The 16,850-nt window shown below is 43.8% G+C and overlaps 1 protein-coding gene across 2 annotated transcripts in view; it reads right to left on the bottom strand.

Annotated features, from left to right (window-relative positions):
• The window catches only part of B4galt6 (beta-1,4-galactosyltransferase 6), a 68,147-nt gene that overhangs the window by 39,352 nt on the left and 11,945 nt on the right, over positions 1–16,850 (bottom strand). For both annotated transcript variants that reach the window (XM_075969246.1, XM_075969247.1), the window contains exon 2: positions 7,852–7,968. In XM_075969246.1, coding sequence (XP_075825361.1) covers positions 7,852–7,968 — 117 coding nt within the window. The remainder of the gene's footprint in view (positions 1–7,851; positions 7,969–16,850) is intronic.

The following is a 16,850-nucleotide window of genomic DNA, read 5'->3' as shown; positions in this document are numbered from 1 at the left end:
CGGAAAGCGGTTGGCAGGGAACTACTCTCAGCCAGGGGGCAGGAAAGATAGAGCAGCCACATTTAATATGCCCAAAGGCAGACCAAGATCACAGAAACCCTCTGGGGGCCAAACTCTATACTTTCTCCTCTTGCATCTGAGGGTGACACCAGACTCCACATAAAACAGGGCTGTCCAGTCCAGGGAGGCGCATTCTTTCAAGGGGTTTTACAAAAACGTATCTGGATTATCAAATGCACAGCATAGTTTTAAGATAATTTCTTCTCCTACAAGTAATTCTGCTCTGCCCAATGGGAGGGACTGGTGCTCTAAACATGATTTAAGAGCCTGCACATAGCTGGAGGGATGGCTTAGAATTTAGGAGCATATACTGCTCTTGCCACGGAACCCAATTCAATTCTTAGCACTCAACAACCACCTGTAATTCCACCTCCACAGGATCTAGCACTACTTTCTCCTGTGGAAGGCACTTGCCCTTACATGCACATCTGCCCACACAGATGCACACACATACTCATAATCCAAAAATAAAAATAAATCTTTGTAGTAAGGAGCTGCAGGCTGTGCTCCCGTCCAGCTCCCACACGGCTAGCTTAGCCCCGGAAATAATTACACGGAAACTGTATTCTTTTAAACACTGCCTGGCCCATTAGCTCTAGCCTCTTACTGGCTAACTCTCACATCTTGATTAACCCATTTCTAATAATCTGTGTAGCACCACGAGGTGGTGGCTTACCAGGAAGGATCTTAACCTGCCTCTATCTTGGAGAGATGAGCTATAGCGACTGCCTCACTTCCCTTCTTCCCAGCATTCTGTTCTGTCTACTCTGCCTATCTAAGCTGCTGTCCTATCAAAGGCCAAGCAGTTTCTTTATTAATTAACCAATGAAAGAAACAGATAGACAGATGACCCACCTACATCAAATCTTAAGGAAAAAAAATGGTTCTCGGGCTCAAGTGAGGGGCCCTGAGGACCAATGCAGTGGCATGAGTGAGGAAAGGTGCCCTGCCTCCTTGGACCCTGCTATCTGCAGCAGGCAAGAGAGCTGGCCCCAGAGTCACTTATGCCCTGCCCCTCACCAGCTGCAGCACACAAGACAGCAAGCCCTATAGTCCACCTGGGCAGCACACTAGAGCTGACCCTGTTGTAGCAGGTGTAGGTGAGCCAGCTCTGAGTGCAGGAGAGCAGGAAAACTGAGTCCCACCCTCTTATGTCCCCTACAGCAATTAGGAGAGGGAGCCCTGCACCTCACCTGAGTAAACCAGTAGATCTGGCCCTGGTGGTGTGAGTGTGGGGGTCCCAGATCTAAGGGCCTATGAGCTCCTTGCTGCAGGGGGCACTGGGCGATCTAGCTGAGGCAGTGCTGGAAAGTCTGCCCAGGTAGCAACGATGAGGGTAAGCTGGTGGTGGGACCAACCCAGCTACCTCCCAGGCCCAGAACCAGGGCTAGGAGTTGGCCCACCCAACATCCACCTCATCTATGTTGGAGCATGTGAAGGGAACAAACCTACAGTTCCAAAACAGCAGGATCTCCACGACACAGGACAACAACAGGTATCCAAGAGAGAGCCTGTTATCAGTGGGGTAGCAGAAGCCAGAGACCTCGAGGTGGCTCCTCGTCATACACACTTGCAAGGAAATATGGACAGACTAAAGAGTAAACTGTGTGACTCACCAGGACATACCACACCACAGCTTCCAAGAGAAGACTCTTCTCTCTCTCTCTCTCTCTCTCTCTCTCGTTTGTTTTGTTTGTTATATTTGATCTTTGACTTTTCTTTTACATTTTGTTTTGTTTGGGGGAGAGGCTCCAAGGGAAGAGGGAGGATGTGGAAAGATGGGAGATGAGCAGGATCGGAATACATGATGTGAAATCTACAAAGAATCAATGAATGTTGTTTTTTTTTTTAAAAAAAAAAAGTAAAATTTTAAAAGAAAAAATGTCTGTCTCCACTACAAATACTTGATTAGCACTGCTGCTACGGGTTTCAGCAGGTCTTTGTCAAACTCCTGGATTTCTACCTAGAGTTTCTCAGCTAATCAATAAACAGATTTCCTGCTTATTAAAATATAACCCAAGTTCTCTTCTTTATTTGACAGGAAAGGAATTCTCATTTCAGATCCATGGTTAGAAAAACAAACAAACTGGACTTGCTGGTACATGCCTTTAATTTTAGTACTCAGGGGGCAGTGGCAGGTGGATATCAGTGAGTACGAGGCCAGTCTGGGGTACACAGTGAATGCCAGGACAGCCCGAACTATGTAGAGAGACAGTACCTCAAGAAAAAACAAATAATAATAATAGCAGTAGGAACAAGAACAACAAAAATTAAAAAAGAAAACAAAAGGAATTCTTTAAAAAAATTACAGATAGGTTTATGAAAAAGGTTTCAAACCATATCAAACGTTTGTAACAGATCAAAGCAATCTCCTAGAAAGTAGAGAGAAAGAGAACTAGAAACAGGAGGGGCACAAATGACCCAGAAGTCAGCACAAAGGGTGCTTCACAGAAGCGGAGGCCTAAGTGGCCACAGTCATGACTTCAATCAAACCGTTAAGAGAAGACAAAGGGAGGGGTCTTTGTAAAACCTGACAGCAGAAAAGAGATTAAAGGATGGCATTTCCTTTTTATTTTAATAAATAAAGCTTGCCTGAAGATCAGAGAGTAAAACAGCCCGACTGGTCAGCCTTACAGACCAGACAGGGGTAACACACATCTTTAATTCCAGTAATCACACTAGTTGCCATAGAAACTGGGCAGTACATGCTTTTAATCCCAGAACTAGAGAGGATTATAAAATGGGAGGAGACAGCTCTCAGTCTCAGGCTCATTCTGAGATTCCTGGAGGCAGGGTCTCCATTTTGGATTGAGGTTGAGGTAAGAGGTAGTGGCTGGTTGCTTTGCTTTTTGGATCTTCAGGTTGAACTCCAATATTTGTCTCTGAGTTTTTATTAATTGTGCTTTGAAAGGAGGAAGGTAAAGAGGAAGAGGGGAGGATTCCAAAGGTTCCAGAAAGGGGGAAAAAACAAAAATTCTGGTCGACATACAATAATTACCAGAATTCCAGTCATATTCTAAAAGGCACACTACACTGGAGAACAGAAACAGACGCAAGGGAGATCAGAACCCTTCATAACCACAGCTCACTGTGTGCCTAGCAGCCCAGGGAAACCTAATGATAGCCGGCAGAAAGCTTAGTGAGAGAGAGGTGACAGAAACTATTTTATCATAATCCTCTCCTACCTTAAAATAAGAAATGACTGAAAACTGAAGAAAGCGTTTTATACAGACGGCTTCTTGATATGAGCTCAATGGTTAAAACAAAGTCTCTCTCCCGCCCACCCCTTTGCACATGCTCACCTCACAGCTTTCTCCCGCACACACTGTCAGAAAGAAGGCTTTCGAGCTCTGCCAATGGCTGCTCTTGATCGCGTCCATTTTTCTTAGCACCTACTGCATAATGCCCGTGCACGATCATTGGAAACAGAAAGCAAGGCTGTCCTGGGTCCTGCTTTTGTGTGTGCTCCCCAAACTCAGTTTTCAAAATAATACTAAGGCCGAAAATGACTAGGTTTCTCATACAGCTCTCAAGTAATATTTTTGTCTGTGTGGTCTGTGGTAAAGTCTTACTCTAGTCAGGATGGCCTGGCCTGAAACTCAAATCACTATGTAGCCCAGGCTGGCCTTGGAGTTGTATCAACACTTCTGCCTCAGCATCCTAAGTGCTGGGAGGACAAGTATGGCCACAATGTCTAGTTCACCCGAATTTCTTCTTTATCAAATGTTTTTATTTGTGTGTGTGTGTGTGTGTGAGAGAGAGAGAGAGAGAGAGAGAGACAGAGAGACAGAGAGAGGAGAGAGACAGAGAGAGGAGAGAGTATAAGTGGGTGCCTGCAGAGGCCAGAAGAGAGAATTAGATCCCCTGGAGCTGGTTACAGGAGGTTGTAAGCCACCCTATGTGGGTGTTGAGAACTGAACGGGGGGTGGGGGTCCTCTACAAGAGCAGCAAGTGCTCTCAGTAACCAGTGAGTTACCTCTCCAGCCCCACCAAGTGACTCCTTGAGGTCATGTATTAATTTAAATCGGATACTCTGCATACTTGATTAATTTTTGTCACTAATACCTGGGCCTCTCCTCTTCCACATTCTATGATTCTACAGACCCACATCCAACTCCCATACATTTCAAGCTCTCTGTCTATTTCTATAACACAAATTTAACCATCACTCCCTAGAGGGGGTCTGGGGACCAAAAGAAGCCTAGACTAATTACATATTTCAAGAAAGAACACAATCATTACGTTCATCAATTTTAATAAAGCCAAACGATAGTTTCTAAGTACATCAAGGCAAATGTCTCTGTCCTCACCCACAATGCTATAAATGACAATGAAGGGCAGAAGTCACTAAGAGACTCACCTAAGTGTTTCCAAGATGCCAAGCCCTTCATCTGGTGCCACTTCAGCCAAGCCTAACCACAGTTGGAACCACTAGCCTGAGCATCACTTTGAGCTAAAGTCATCTTTAACTTCCATGGTAAGCAAGACACCTAAGGCATCCAAGGATATACTGCAAATAAACCCACTGTGGCTGACAAAGCAGCCTGAGTGATTTAAGGCTCTGGAAACAATGCTGACAACCCTCCCACAACCTTTCTTCCTGTGAAAGAAGTGAGTGAGCGCCGTCCATGGAGCAACCACTACTTTGAAAGCCCTGAACAGTTTCCAGAGGTTACGTGGGACAGACACTCTTGAGATTCACCGCAGCTTCTGTGCGAGGCAGACATTATTTCATCTAATGAATGGATGGAAACCAAAGGAGCTCCAGGCAACCTGCCTGCCTCCCCGCTCCCAGAACCACACCCAGAGAAATGGAAAACTCCAAAGGAAAAGGGGCTAGGCAGGTCCCAACACCGCTTTCAAATGGAAAGAACAGAGAAAAGAAGGCGACCAAAGGACGCCTCTCAACAGCTTCACTTCTACAAGAGGAAAGCTTGGAAGGTGCCAGGTAACTCCATTAGAGAGAGCTTTGATGTGCTTGTCGCTAACACGGGTAGATGCCTAGAGTTGATAACCTCACTTGAAGCACCCATTAAGTAAGGAAGGGCACAAAGTTCATTCTAATGAACCCATTGTCTCTACCCCACACAGCTCTGACCACCTATTCACGGCCAATAGCTACACCTTGTTTCGTCAGTTCCATAGGCTGCTCAGAAAGGCAGCACATGATTCTGAGAACGTATGGTTTCTACACAGAAGTATTCTGCTTGTACTCAATGGTGCTGAAAGCCAGACACAGTCCTGAAAACCTAAAGCCAACAGACGTAAATAATCATGACCAATTTACCTTCACATGTTAAATTAAAAACATTAATCAGTTTTCTTGGAGTGCTCACTTATAGTTTTGTACATTTTACTGGCCTCTTTTTTAATTTTGGCAAATTATATCATCTACGTCTTTGCAAAAATAATTAGATGCATTTTAGTAATCATGCCTCCATCTCTCCCAGAAGCCTGAAAGGCTCCTCACTTAAAGGGTTTTCCCTGGCAAGGCATCCCTCATATCTACTCATGTGCAATCTATACTAATTGCTCAATAAACGCTGCCTAAATGGTGCGGCCTTAATGTTGCCAACACAGACTCTATTTCCCCATCCCCTTGGGTGACAACCACAGCCGAACATTTCACACCTTCATTCCCATCACCCTGCAGCCATTAAGTCTGGTCAGTGAGCGGTAAAAGGACACAGTGGGATTTTTGTGACATCTCCTTAGAGATGTTCCCACCCTACCCCACCCCCCACTGAACCAAGTACAAGCAGAAAGGTGGCTGATTGGAGTCCTGGCAGCCACTTTGGGCTAGACGTTAACTAGGAAGTAATGTGGAAGGGCAGATGGGGGGGGGGGGCGGGAAGAAAAAAGAAAAACATGTTGTGGTTTGTGTTCAGGACCTTCCTCAACAGTCACGGGTTATCAGCTTGCAAGACGTCACCCAGAAAAGAATGTCTTGTGTGTCTTCCAAGAATACATTTCCCAGCAGCAAGGAACTCCCACGGAAGGTTCTAAGAGGCTCACAAAAGCAGACAACTCTTTGTGAAAGCATCCCCTAGTCACTTCATCTTTATTGAAACCATAGCTGGGAGAGGGGAAGAAAGAATTTCCTTGTTTGTGGCAGGGCGCTATGAGGAACATCTGCTTGCTCAAGTCATCATTGCTCCCAGCCAAACTCAACACCCACATATAAAACTTATTCATATCCCAGAGTGCGAGAAAAGATACATGAAATTCTTAGTATCACACAGACAGATACAGTAACCTCAACATACTTTACACTGCAGTTGAATGGACTTTCCAGTGGAAATCCTCACAGTCAACTTCCCCAACTAACGTGGCCTGCAGAAGCTCCTGCCGTGTCTAAACTTTGAATATGACCAGCTTAAGGCAGGAGACCAGTGACTACTGAGAGTGTCCTGTGCTTGCAAAAGGCCGGTTCCCTTGAGACACTCTTTCTAGATGAGATTAAGGTTTGAAGATGAAAGAAAAGAAAGAGTGCTTAGATCCGGGGAGCCACAGAGAAACCAGCACATGAGCAGGATGGGGTCTCCACAAGTACACCTATCAGCTTGAAATTTTAGACATGTTCTCCCACCCACCTAACAGTTTAAAGCCCACTATGGAGGGAGACAGGGGTTTCTGGTGGGGGACAGGGGTGATGAGGCCAACCTGGTCTACAGAGTAAGTTCCAGGACAGCCAAGGCTACATAGAGAAATCCTATCTTCAAAAACAAAAACAAAAAAAAAAAAAAAAAACCTCAGGAACAAATGGTTTTTTTTTTAAGTGTGTTTACTCTTTGTTACACAAAGAGTTTTAATATGTTTAACTGCTTAAAACAAAGATCTTAAGAGTGCCTCTAGGGAATATCATGGATCTTGGCAATGTGACATCCCATAATATGCCAGGAGACACTTTATTTCTACAACAGGGAAATAAAGCCACCAACACCAACTACTTCCCATCAGAAAGTCCTTAGTTGAGTCAAATGACATTAGCCTGTGTGAGTCTAAAGGAGAGTCCACTTTCAGTTAACATCTAAACAACAAAGAGCAGTTGCTGATTTCCAGTTTCACAAAATACCGCCTTTGTTTCTTTGAAGGGTCAGAAAATTACTAAAGAAGTACATCCAAAAGTAAATGACACTCCTACTAATCTAGCAGAACACTTAGTAGGGATGTCAATCTAGAATACACTTAGTAAGGATGCCAACCTAGAATACACTTAGTAGGGATGCCAACCTAGAATACACTTAGTAGGAATGTCAACCTAGAATACACTTAGTAGGAATGTCAACCTAGAATACACTTAGTAGGAATGTCAACCTAGAATACACATAGTAAGGGATGCCAACCTAGAATGCACTTACTAAGGATGCCAACCTAGAATATACTTAGTAAGAATGCCAACCTAGAATACACTTAGTAGGGGGTGCCATCCTAGAAAACACTTAGTAGGAATGTCAACCTAGAATACACATAGTAAGGGATGCCAACCTAGAATGCACTTAGTAGGGGATGCCAGCCTAGAATACACTTAGTAGGGATGCCAACCTAGAATGCACTTAGTAGGGGATGCCAGCCTAGAATACACTTAGTAGGGATGCTAACCTAGCGAGCGGTACACTTAGAGGACACCCACTTCGCAGTACACTTCGTAGGGGATGCTAATCATCCAGTGGTGCAGGAGGCAACCCCCTCTTTAACAGCAAGTTATGATCAGGTAAAGGAGCTAAAAGTTAAAAGGTTTGTTCACTGATCAGCAATTTCCAGGGCAAACAGAGGGGGACACAGCCTTACCTGTCCCGTTGAGTGTGGTGTTTTTATTCGTATATAGCCTGATCATATGTCCAATCGTTTTCACATTCTCTCTCAGCATGATACCTCGAGCTTGTACCATAAAGAGGTATGTGTTGGCTATAAAAGAAAAACAAAAGAGAGAAAGGAGGTCATGCAACAGTAAGATTTTCTTAGTAAGATTACATTCAGACTTAGCAAAGTACCCAAAAAATGTGCACTCAATTACCCCAATGCCAAAGGGGAAAACAAAATACAAGATGACGATTTCCTGCTTTAAAAACTTAGGAACACTGGGTGTGGTGGTGCATGCCTTTAATCCCAGCACTAGGTAGGCAGAGGCAGGTGGATCTCTGTGAGTTTGAGGCCAACTGGTCTACAGAGTGAGTTCCAGGACAGCCAAGACTACACAGAGAAATCCTGTCTCGAAAAACAAAACAAAACAAAAACAAACAAAAAACCTTAGGAACAAATGGACTTTTAAAAATTAAAATAGGGGCCAACAAGATGGTTCAGTGGGTAAAAATGCTTGCCACCAATCTCGACCTGAGTTTGATCCCTAGTACCCATACAGTTGAAGAAGAAAACCAATTTCCAAAAGTTGTTCTCTGAACTCAACGTGTGCACTATAGCACTTGAGTGCATACACATACACATGTATACACACAAAAAACATATAAACTTTTAAATAAAAAGGAAAAACTTTAAGTGACAACATCCATCTTGCTAACAGAACAAGACTAAATACAAAAATTATGGTAAAATTTCTTAACTTCATATAAATATAGTCATTTCAAAAGATATTTATTATAAGGAAACAATCCTATAATTCAAAACTCACTTTTTAAAACTCTGTATGAATTTCCTAAAACCCAAAACTCCACAAAGGTAATTCCCTACCTAACATCAAATATATTATAGGCCACCATAACTCCTGGGTGGGGGTGTCTAGAGTTTACCAAAACACCAGGATAGGATCAAGGATAACCAAAATACCAGGATTGGGTCAAAGATCACCATAGCACCATGATAGGGTCAAAGATCATCAAAATATCAGGATGGGGTCTAGATACCACCAAAACACCAGGATGGGGTCAAGGATTATCAAAATACCAGGATGGGGTACACAAATGACCAAAACACCAGGATGGGGTCTATAGATCACCAAAACACCAGGATAGGGTCAAGGATCACCAAAACACCAGGACTGGGTCAAAAACACCAGGATGGGTTTACAGATCACCAAAATACCAGGATTGAGTCACCATTTTGGAGTGCCACAAGGCCTCAATGTGTCTGAAAAGAGGAATGACTTAGAATTGATAGCCACTTAGATTATTCCTATGAGTTAGTTACTCTAAGTACTATAATTCCTCTCAAACACAAAATATGAAAAATCAACCATCAATGTGCAGTTTAAGGCTGGCAGCTTTAATTCTCTGAGGTGTTTGCAAAGCAGGCTCCTAATTTCTATCTGTTGGGAAATCAGTAAATTGACAGACTTCAGAATGCCTTGACTAAGGTGTTACACTCCCTTGAGCAGACAGGGAGCTAAGTCAGGAGATCCTCTTTGGGAGGCCCCATTTGGGCCAGCCTGCAGGACCCCAGCGCTGTCATTTTAAAGAGGTAGCATTGCACTAGATGTCCCCTAAAGCCCATTCCATGCTAACCAGTTTCATCACAAAGCCAAATCTTCAGGACTCCATTCAGAAAAGAGGTTCATTCCCACAGCAAAGGCAGGCGCCAGCAAGACTTGGTTAACAGATCTGTGCACGTGACGCAAAGCTGTCCGTATGGAGTAATGGCACTCTCGCAATGAACGCCCAGGCAGGGACGTCTGTCGGAGAGTGCTTGCTCAGCGAACAGAAAGCCCCGGGCCCAAGCCCAGCACTACATGACTTTTTTCTTTCACTTTCAATTCACAATAAATAAATAAATAAATAATAAACAGAAATCCGGGTTTCACATAAGCCTTACCTCAATCATACTTTTTGGGGGGTAAATGCACCCGCCACCAAGCCTGATTACCTGAACACGATCCTCAGGACCCACGAAGTGGAAAAAGAAAAACTGAGTCCTGCAAGCTGTCTTCTGATCCCCGTGTGCACGCTGACATATGCATACATAAACACACTAACGTAGGCAGAGAGTGTGTCTTCACGCTTTCTAGAAGCGGTCTTATAACTGAACTGCATTTGTTTAGACTTGCATTTATTGTGTACGGCTGGAAACACCACACGACTTTACACTTTCACCTTGAGGGGATGCCAAGATGCTAAGAATGCAAGGGACCTTAGCCTGGGTCCTATAGACAGAAACGTTAATGTCGTATACTTGCAGCTGCAAGTAACAAAACTTCAGAAAAAAAAAAAAAAACGATCATCAGGACGGAGATGAAATTTTTTCACCAAAGGAATGCATTTGACATTCATGGCATGGCTGGAGAAAGAGACATAGGGAGGAGCTGGGGAGCAGGCTCAAGAGTGGAAAGAAATCTATTAGCTCACTGTAAATATTTACAGTCAAGACAATTACATTCCTCGGGTGAGTGGCCCTCCTGGGTGTGGTCCCTAAAGACAGAAACCCGTCTGGGAATGAGATGTGCTTGATGTGCTTAAACACAGTGCAGCTCACAGGGACACAGTGATGCGCAGACAAGTCACACTAAACAAACCATCAGGACAAAGTCCCCAACGTCATACAGCTACCGTGACCTGCATTCAGATACAGCCTAGCTAATCTAGCTAAGTCACAGGGACACAGTGATGCGCAGACAAGTCACACTAAACAAACCATCAGGACAAAGTCCCCAACATCATACAGCTACAGCCTAGCTAATCTAGCTAAGTGTCTCTAATAGCAATTGCAATCTCTCGCTGGTAAGACTTTAAGAAAAAGTCCTTATCTAAAATTCTTATTCCAATTTGTAAGAAACTATAATTTAGAAAATAATTAAGGTTGTCTTTCTTGTCTTTGCCCTTCTGTCTTGAGACAACTCAGGATTATATATTAAAAAACTACTCAATTAAAACCATGCTGTGCCCTTTAATTAGCTCACCTTCTACTTCCCTCTACATAATGAGACAGAAATCCAACGTGTTTGCCAGTTATCCTTTCAGAAAGAAGAAAACACCATAAAAACACCTTAGGGAAAGGAAAGAAAAAACTTCAAAAGGCAGTAGTTTACAAAGCGTCTAGGTGCTCTATCCAAAGCTTGTGATGGGGACTTGATGAACACCCCCCCTATAAAAAAATTAAGAGATTTGTTTTTTTTTTAAAAAAAAAAAAAACAAAAAAAAAGCTTATGTCGACTACCCTTTCCACATCCAGCCCTGCTCACGGGAAACATTAAGCATTGGTGGTGAAGAGACTGTACCATGAGCGGGGACAGCTAAGTGTCACTGGACAGGGAGGTCTCCTGATGACTGCGAAGAGCTTTGCTGTCAGGTGAACAGTGCTTCCAAAGGGACCGAGGGGAAGGGAATCTGGCTGCAGTTATAATGACGGCACTGCTGCTAAGAAAGGGATTGGAAACACAACGAGGTGACATGCAGGTAACCGCAGAAGCGGGAACTAGACTGGTGAATTACCAGAGCAGTGATCGAGAATGAATATAGAATGAGCTCACGTACGTAGATGACACACAGGAGGACTAAGGCTAAATGACCCCCAAATTAATTAACCTCAGAGGAATCTACAGACTAAAATGAAGCCAACTAGGTTAAATGCTGCAAAGGCTACAGCGGAAAAGACTATGGTAGCTTGAGGGCAGGAGAGGTGGCTCAGTGGTTAAGAGCACTCGCTCTTCTTGAAGAACAATAGGGTTCTGTTCCCATCAACCACGTTGTTAGATGGCCCACAAGGGCCTGTAACTCCAGCTCCAGGGGATCTGACAACATCCTCTGACTTCTGTGGACAGCTAAATAAAAGAAAGTCTTACAGCAGAAAAGAAAAATGGAATAAAATAAAAGCATAATTTAGGGGAGAACACCTAACACATGACAGATAAGATGTGCTTTGCCAGACATCACTAAATATACCTTATGTGTGTCACCTTCATTAATCCTCTCAGGCAGCTCCATGGGTACTAATAGTATTCCCATTGACTAATAAAGAAATTGAGGTGGGGCACTGAGAAAAACCACATCCTTACTGCAGTAATGAAGCAGTCACCATCACAGCTCTCCGCCTCCTGACATGCTATGAGGAGGCCCCTTCTGACCTCTGAGACAACAGTGTCTTTTAGAAATGAAAGAGTCAACAGTTCGTCAGACAGTACATTTCCTGAAAGGAAAGCAGGCAGCCAGCACGCTGGAGAGAAGATTCCTTAGAGGGGGAGAGCATGCCGTGGCCCAAGAGGAAGAGGCCAGCAGAACTGTTTGCAGCACTCAAGAGAATGAAGACCAAGGGAAGAGAGGCATTTCTGCCAATGGCGGAGTGAGCAGAGGCTCTGAGGAGGAAGGCAGCAGAGGAAGCGGACTCTGTATGACCTTCAGCTACTGGAGAGTTCAGAAGCGAAGTTGGACAGCTCCCAGGGCATCGATGGCTGAAACAGAGCGAGGAGAAGTGAGGAGACTGGAGTGGATGCACTGTGAATGAACAAGGGGAGGAAAGGCTGAAGGCCATGGAAGCCTGGGAGGCTGCGGTGTGTAGAGGAATGGGGAGGGCAAGCTACTCCTGGACTGACTGACACCAGCCTTCAGCAAAGCAGAGTTAAGGATCTTGAGACCAAGAGACCATTCTGGGTCATCGGATTATCCAGCGGCAGTTGCTCTTATAAAAAGAAAGGGAAAGGGGGTGTTGTGGGTATGGACTCACAGAAAGCACATGGAAACAGAGGCAGAAACTCATGTGCTCCCAGACCAGGAGGCCAGCAGATACCTGCACCTCAGGATGAAATATCTTGCCAAGGCCTTCACTTCAGGCATCAAGCCCTAGAAGGGGTAATTCCCAGTGTTTTAGGCCATGGGTGTCGGAAGGTGTGCAGACCTCGAAAACTAACGTACTAGCTGAGAGGGAGTCAGCTTTCTTCACTATGAGATCAGAAAGAGAAAAATAAAAAGCAAATAAACCCAGAGGTAACTTACAAGTGGATCTGAAGGGCCCGAGGGACGGCAATTTAGAAGCAATGCAGCAGAGATACAGGGGATCAAGTGAGGGCAAAAAGAAATCTTCAAGACAAAAAGTTACCAGGGGTAAGGGTGGGGGGGTTCTAAGCCTGATGACCTGAGTTGGATCCCCAAAACCTACACGGTAGAAGAAAGCTCTGGAGGGCTATCCTCTGACCTCCACACACCATACAGTCGCAGGCATTCGCATACACGTTCTCTCTCTCTCTCTCTCTCTCTCTCTCTCTCTCTCTCTCTCTCTCTCTCTCACACACACACACACACACACACACACACACACACGTGCGTACAAGCATGTGAAAGCAATCATGAAGAATGCAGCACCATAACCCAGACTACAATTCACAGAGACACAAAACAACAGGAGAAGCTGCCTCAGACACCACCTAAGAACACACAAGGAGGCCGGAGCTGAAAACACACCAGGCCACGTACCTGCCGCTAACTGCTGAGCCAGGCAGCTAAGGGTTTCTAGGAACTACGATAATCTTCTAAATAGCTGCTTCAGGCTCTGGGAATTGAGCTTCTTTCCACGTCAGAGCCATGCTAAATAAACCTCCAGAAATTGCTCATGCATGTCCACAAAAGAAAATACACTTATAATAATTATGGCCTAATACCAGGATTAGGTCAACCCAAGCATGAAACATGGTTGGCACTTTGTAGGAGTTCTCAACCTGTAGGATCATGACCCTGTGGGGATCAAACGACTCTTCCATAGTGGTCAGTTAAGGCCATTGGAAAACACAGATATTTACATTGTGATTCATAACAGTAGCAAAATTACAGTTATGAAATAGCAATGAAAATAATTTTATGGTGGGGGGGTCACCACAACATGAGGAACTATATTAAGGGTCACAGCAATAGGAAGTTTGAGAACCACTGCTTAAGAGGAAGGATTAAAACCAAAAAATAAATATTGAGATTGTGCCAGGCTGATAAACAATTCCCATGAGGCCAAAGTATTATAGAAAGTCATAACACAAAGATGGAAATTCAGACGTGGCCTCAAGGCAATCAACTGTGAAAACCATTAGCCTGTAGTCTTCCAAGTCAGTCGTGGACTGACTCATGAAGAGAGCAGGAACTCTGTGTTCAGAGTGCCATCCACCAGCGCCTGCTTTGATGGCACAGGCACTGAAAGTTAACCAGAGGGCCTTCCCGGCACGTCTATTATTCCCGTGCTGCCGCCGACGGCTATAATTTCGCTTGGAGGGAATATGTGTGAAGACTGGTTGGTCATAATTGTCATTTTTAAACACGGTATCTTTGTATTAAAGCTGGTCAGGGTGGAGGACGCTTACCCAGCAAGTGTTTACTGCCTACTGTTTACCAAGCCCTGCTGGAGACTAAGGGGTCACATAGATTCCAAATCAAGATCATGGGTCAAGGCTTCACTGTGGGGTTCACTTGCTTAGCGGGCACAAAGGTCCCATACCCAGTACTGCATATACAAGGGTCTACATCTGAAAGGCAGAGAGAGGAGGATCAGAAGTTCAAGGTCATCTCTGGCTACGCAATAGTCTCAAGACCAACTGGGGCTATCTATATAAGATTGTATCTCAAAAACAAAAGAGGGCTGAAGAGATGGCTTAGCAGTTCAGAACACATACCACGATCCTATCTCAAAAACAAAAGAAGGCTGAAGAGATGGCTTAGCAGTTCAGAACACATAGTGCTCTTGCAGAGGACTCCAGATTCAACCTCCATCAGCCACGCTGGCTAGCTTACAACTGCCTGTAACTACAGATCTGACGAATGCCCGGTTCTCCAAGGAAACCCACACTCACATGCAAATACTCCGACACTGACACACACATATACATAATCACAAATAAAATAAATCACAAAGTGTGTAAGGTGTTGTACACCCCTTTAATCCCAGCACCCAGGAGGCAGAGGCTGGCAGACCTCTATGAGTTAGTTCAAGGCCACCCTGGTCTACATAGTGACCCTACTTTAAAAATCAATTAATAAATTAAATTTTACTTCATTTACAAATAAATCTGAAAGAAGGAAGAAAGGAATGAATCAAAATCTCAAAGAAAAACAAGCTTCCAGGCATGGGTACAGTTTAAATGTAACATATGTCAAGGAGTACACTTGGAGCCTACTGGCATAAAAAACCAGCAAAGGCCAAAGACGGCTGCATGGCCTGCATTTGTCAGTGCACAATGGTGCTCACCTAGAATGCATGCATAGCTTCCTCCAAGTATGGGGGTGGGTAACAAAGCTAATGGGGAAATGAAACCAGGAGGAAGTGGGGGACTCAGGAAAGGAAGACAGCAGGGAACAGATTTGTAAAATCTAATCAGGAAACTCAGTGATGTTACAGACTAAAAGACAAAGCCACAAATAAACATGCCTGGAAAGCATTAGAAAATTAGCGACAATCATAAGATGAGCGTGAACCAAATCTTTACCCACTTCAGCAGTATATTAAACAGAAAGACAACGCAAGCATGGTATAAGCTGTTTTCTAACTCTGACCACTTTGTGTTTTGATGATTAAAACTTTAGAATTTCAACTTATCTAGAAGAAGAGAGTGACTCTTAAAAAAAGAAAACCAAACAAACAAAACGAATTTTAGCAACTTCCAAGCCCAAAGGATATTTTTAGACCAGGAAACAAGGCACTGCCCAGCTCTGTCTCTTTACCCTGTTGACTCAAATGAAAGAGGTCCAATTCCTCTTCCTTGCTGTGAGTCAGACTGGAAATTGCTCTAGACTGAGAAGTTACACTTTCTTTTCTCCTTGTTCTTTTCTTTTTCCTCTATTTAAAAAAATTTTGTCTTATTATATTGTAAGGCTGGAACTGGACTTATAAATGGTCGTGAGTTGCTGGGAACTGAACCTGGGTCCTCTGCACAAACAGTCATTGCTCTTAACCACTCACTGACTCATCTCTCTAGCCATACTGTAAAGATTTTTAAGAAGATTTTTCTAGGCAAATGCTGGGAATTGGTATTTTAAATTTATGCCTATTGGGAAAGCTGTAATGCTATGTTTTAAGAACTTTTATTAATTTTGTTAAAGAACTGCTGCATATCCTCCCAATAATTAAAAATGATAAATAACATATTTAGGGTCAATTATGCCCAAACTCCCTAGTCACTGCCAACCTAGAAATGAACATACGTTATCTATCCACTTCTCTTGATGAAAGAAATTACTCATCATAATAGTCGGCCACTTCCATCTTAAAACAAGTTAGTCTGGTTTTTAAAAACTAGGATTAGTTCTGTGAACGATCAAATGGCATCAGATGATCAATTCAGAAAAGTAAACCCAGGGTAGGAAATGTAGCTCAATTGGTAGTGCACTGGCCCAACAGACATAAGACCTGGGGTTCAAATCCCCACTCTGCATAAACCAACTTGATTGAACACGTTCACAATCCCAGCACTCAGAAAGTAGAGGTAGGAGGATCCGTATTCCAAGGTCATCCTCAGGTCATCCTCAACTACACAAAACAAAAGCCAACGTAGCCAGTACTTGGTTCACCACCTGCTGCCACCACTGGCCGGCACGTGTTTGTGAGAAGGTATAGCCTCCAGGTTGCAGAATTACCTGGGTTCATGTTTAACATGAATGGGAGCCACAATTGGAAGCTCTACTGAGAGATGTAGGGAGAAGGAACTGTCAGTGAAAGTGCTCCAGGAAGGCTCTAAGATCAAGGTTCATTTTATATGTGTGTGTATAATATATATATTATACAACAGCTGCAAAGGGGCCCATTATCTTGAACAACAAACACAAGCTAATAAAAGAAAAAAAAAAGTAAGGCCAGGTATTGTGGCTGTGCCTTTAATCCCAGCATTAGGGAGGCAGAGGTATGTGAATCTCTGTAAGTTCAAGGTAGCCTGATTT

Source organism: Microtus pennsylvanicus, chromosome 4 (assembly GCF_037038515.1).
Source record: "Microtus pennsylvanicus isolate mMicPen1 chromosome 4, mMicPen1.hap1, whole genome shotgun sequence".
Taxonomy (NCBI): domain Eukaryota; kingdom Metazoa; phylum Chordata; class Mammalia; order Rodentia; family Cricetidae; genus Microtus; species Microtus pennsylvanicus.
This window is presented reverse-complemented; position numbering and strand designations above follow the sequence as displayed.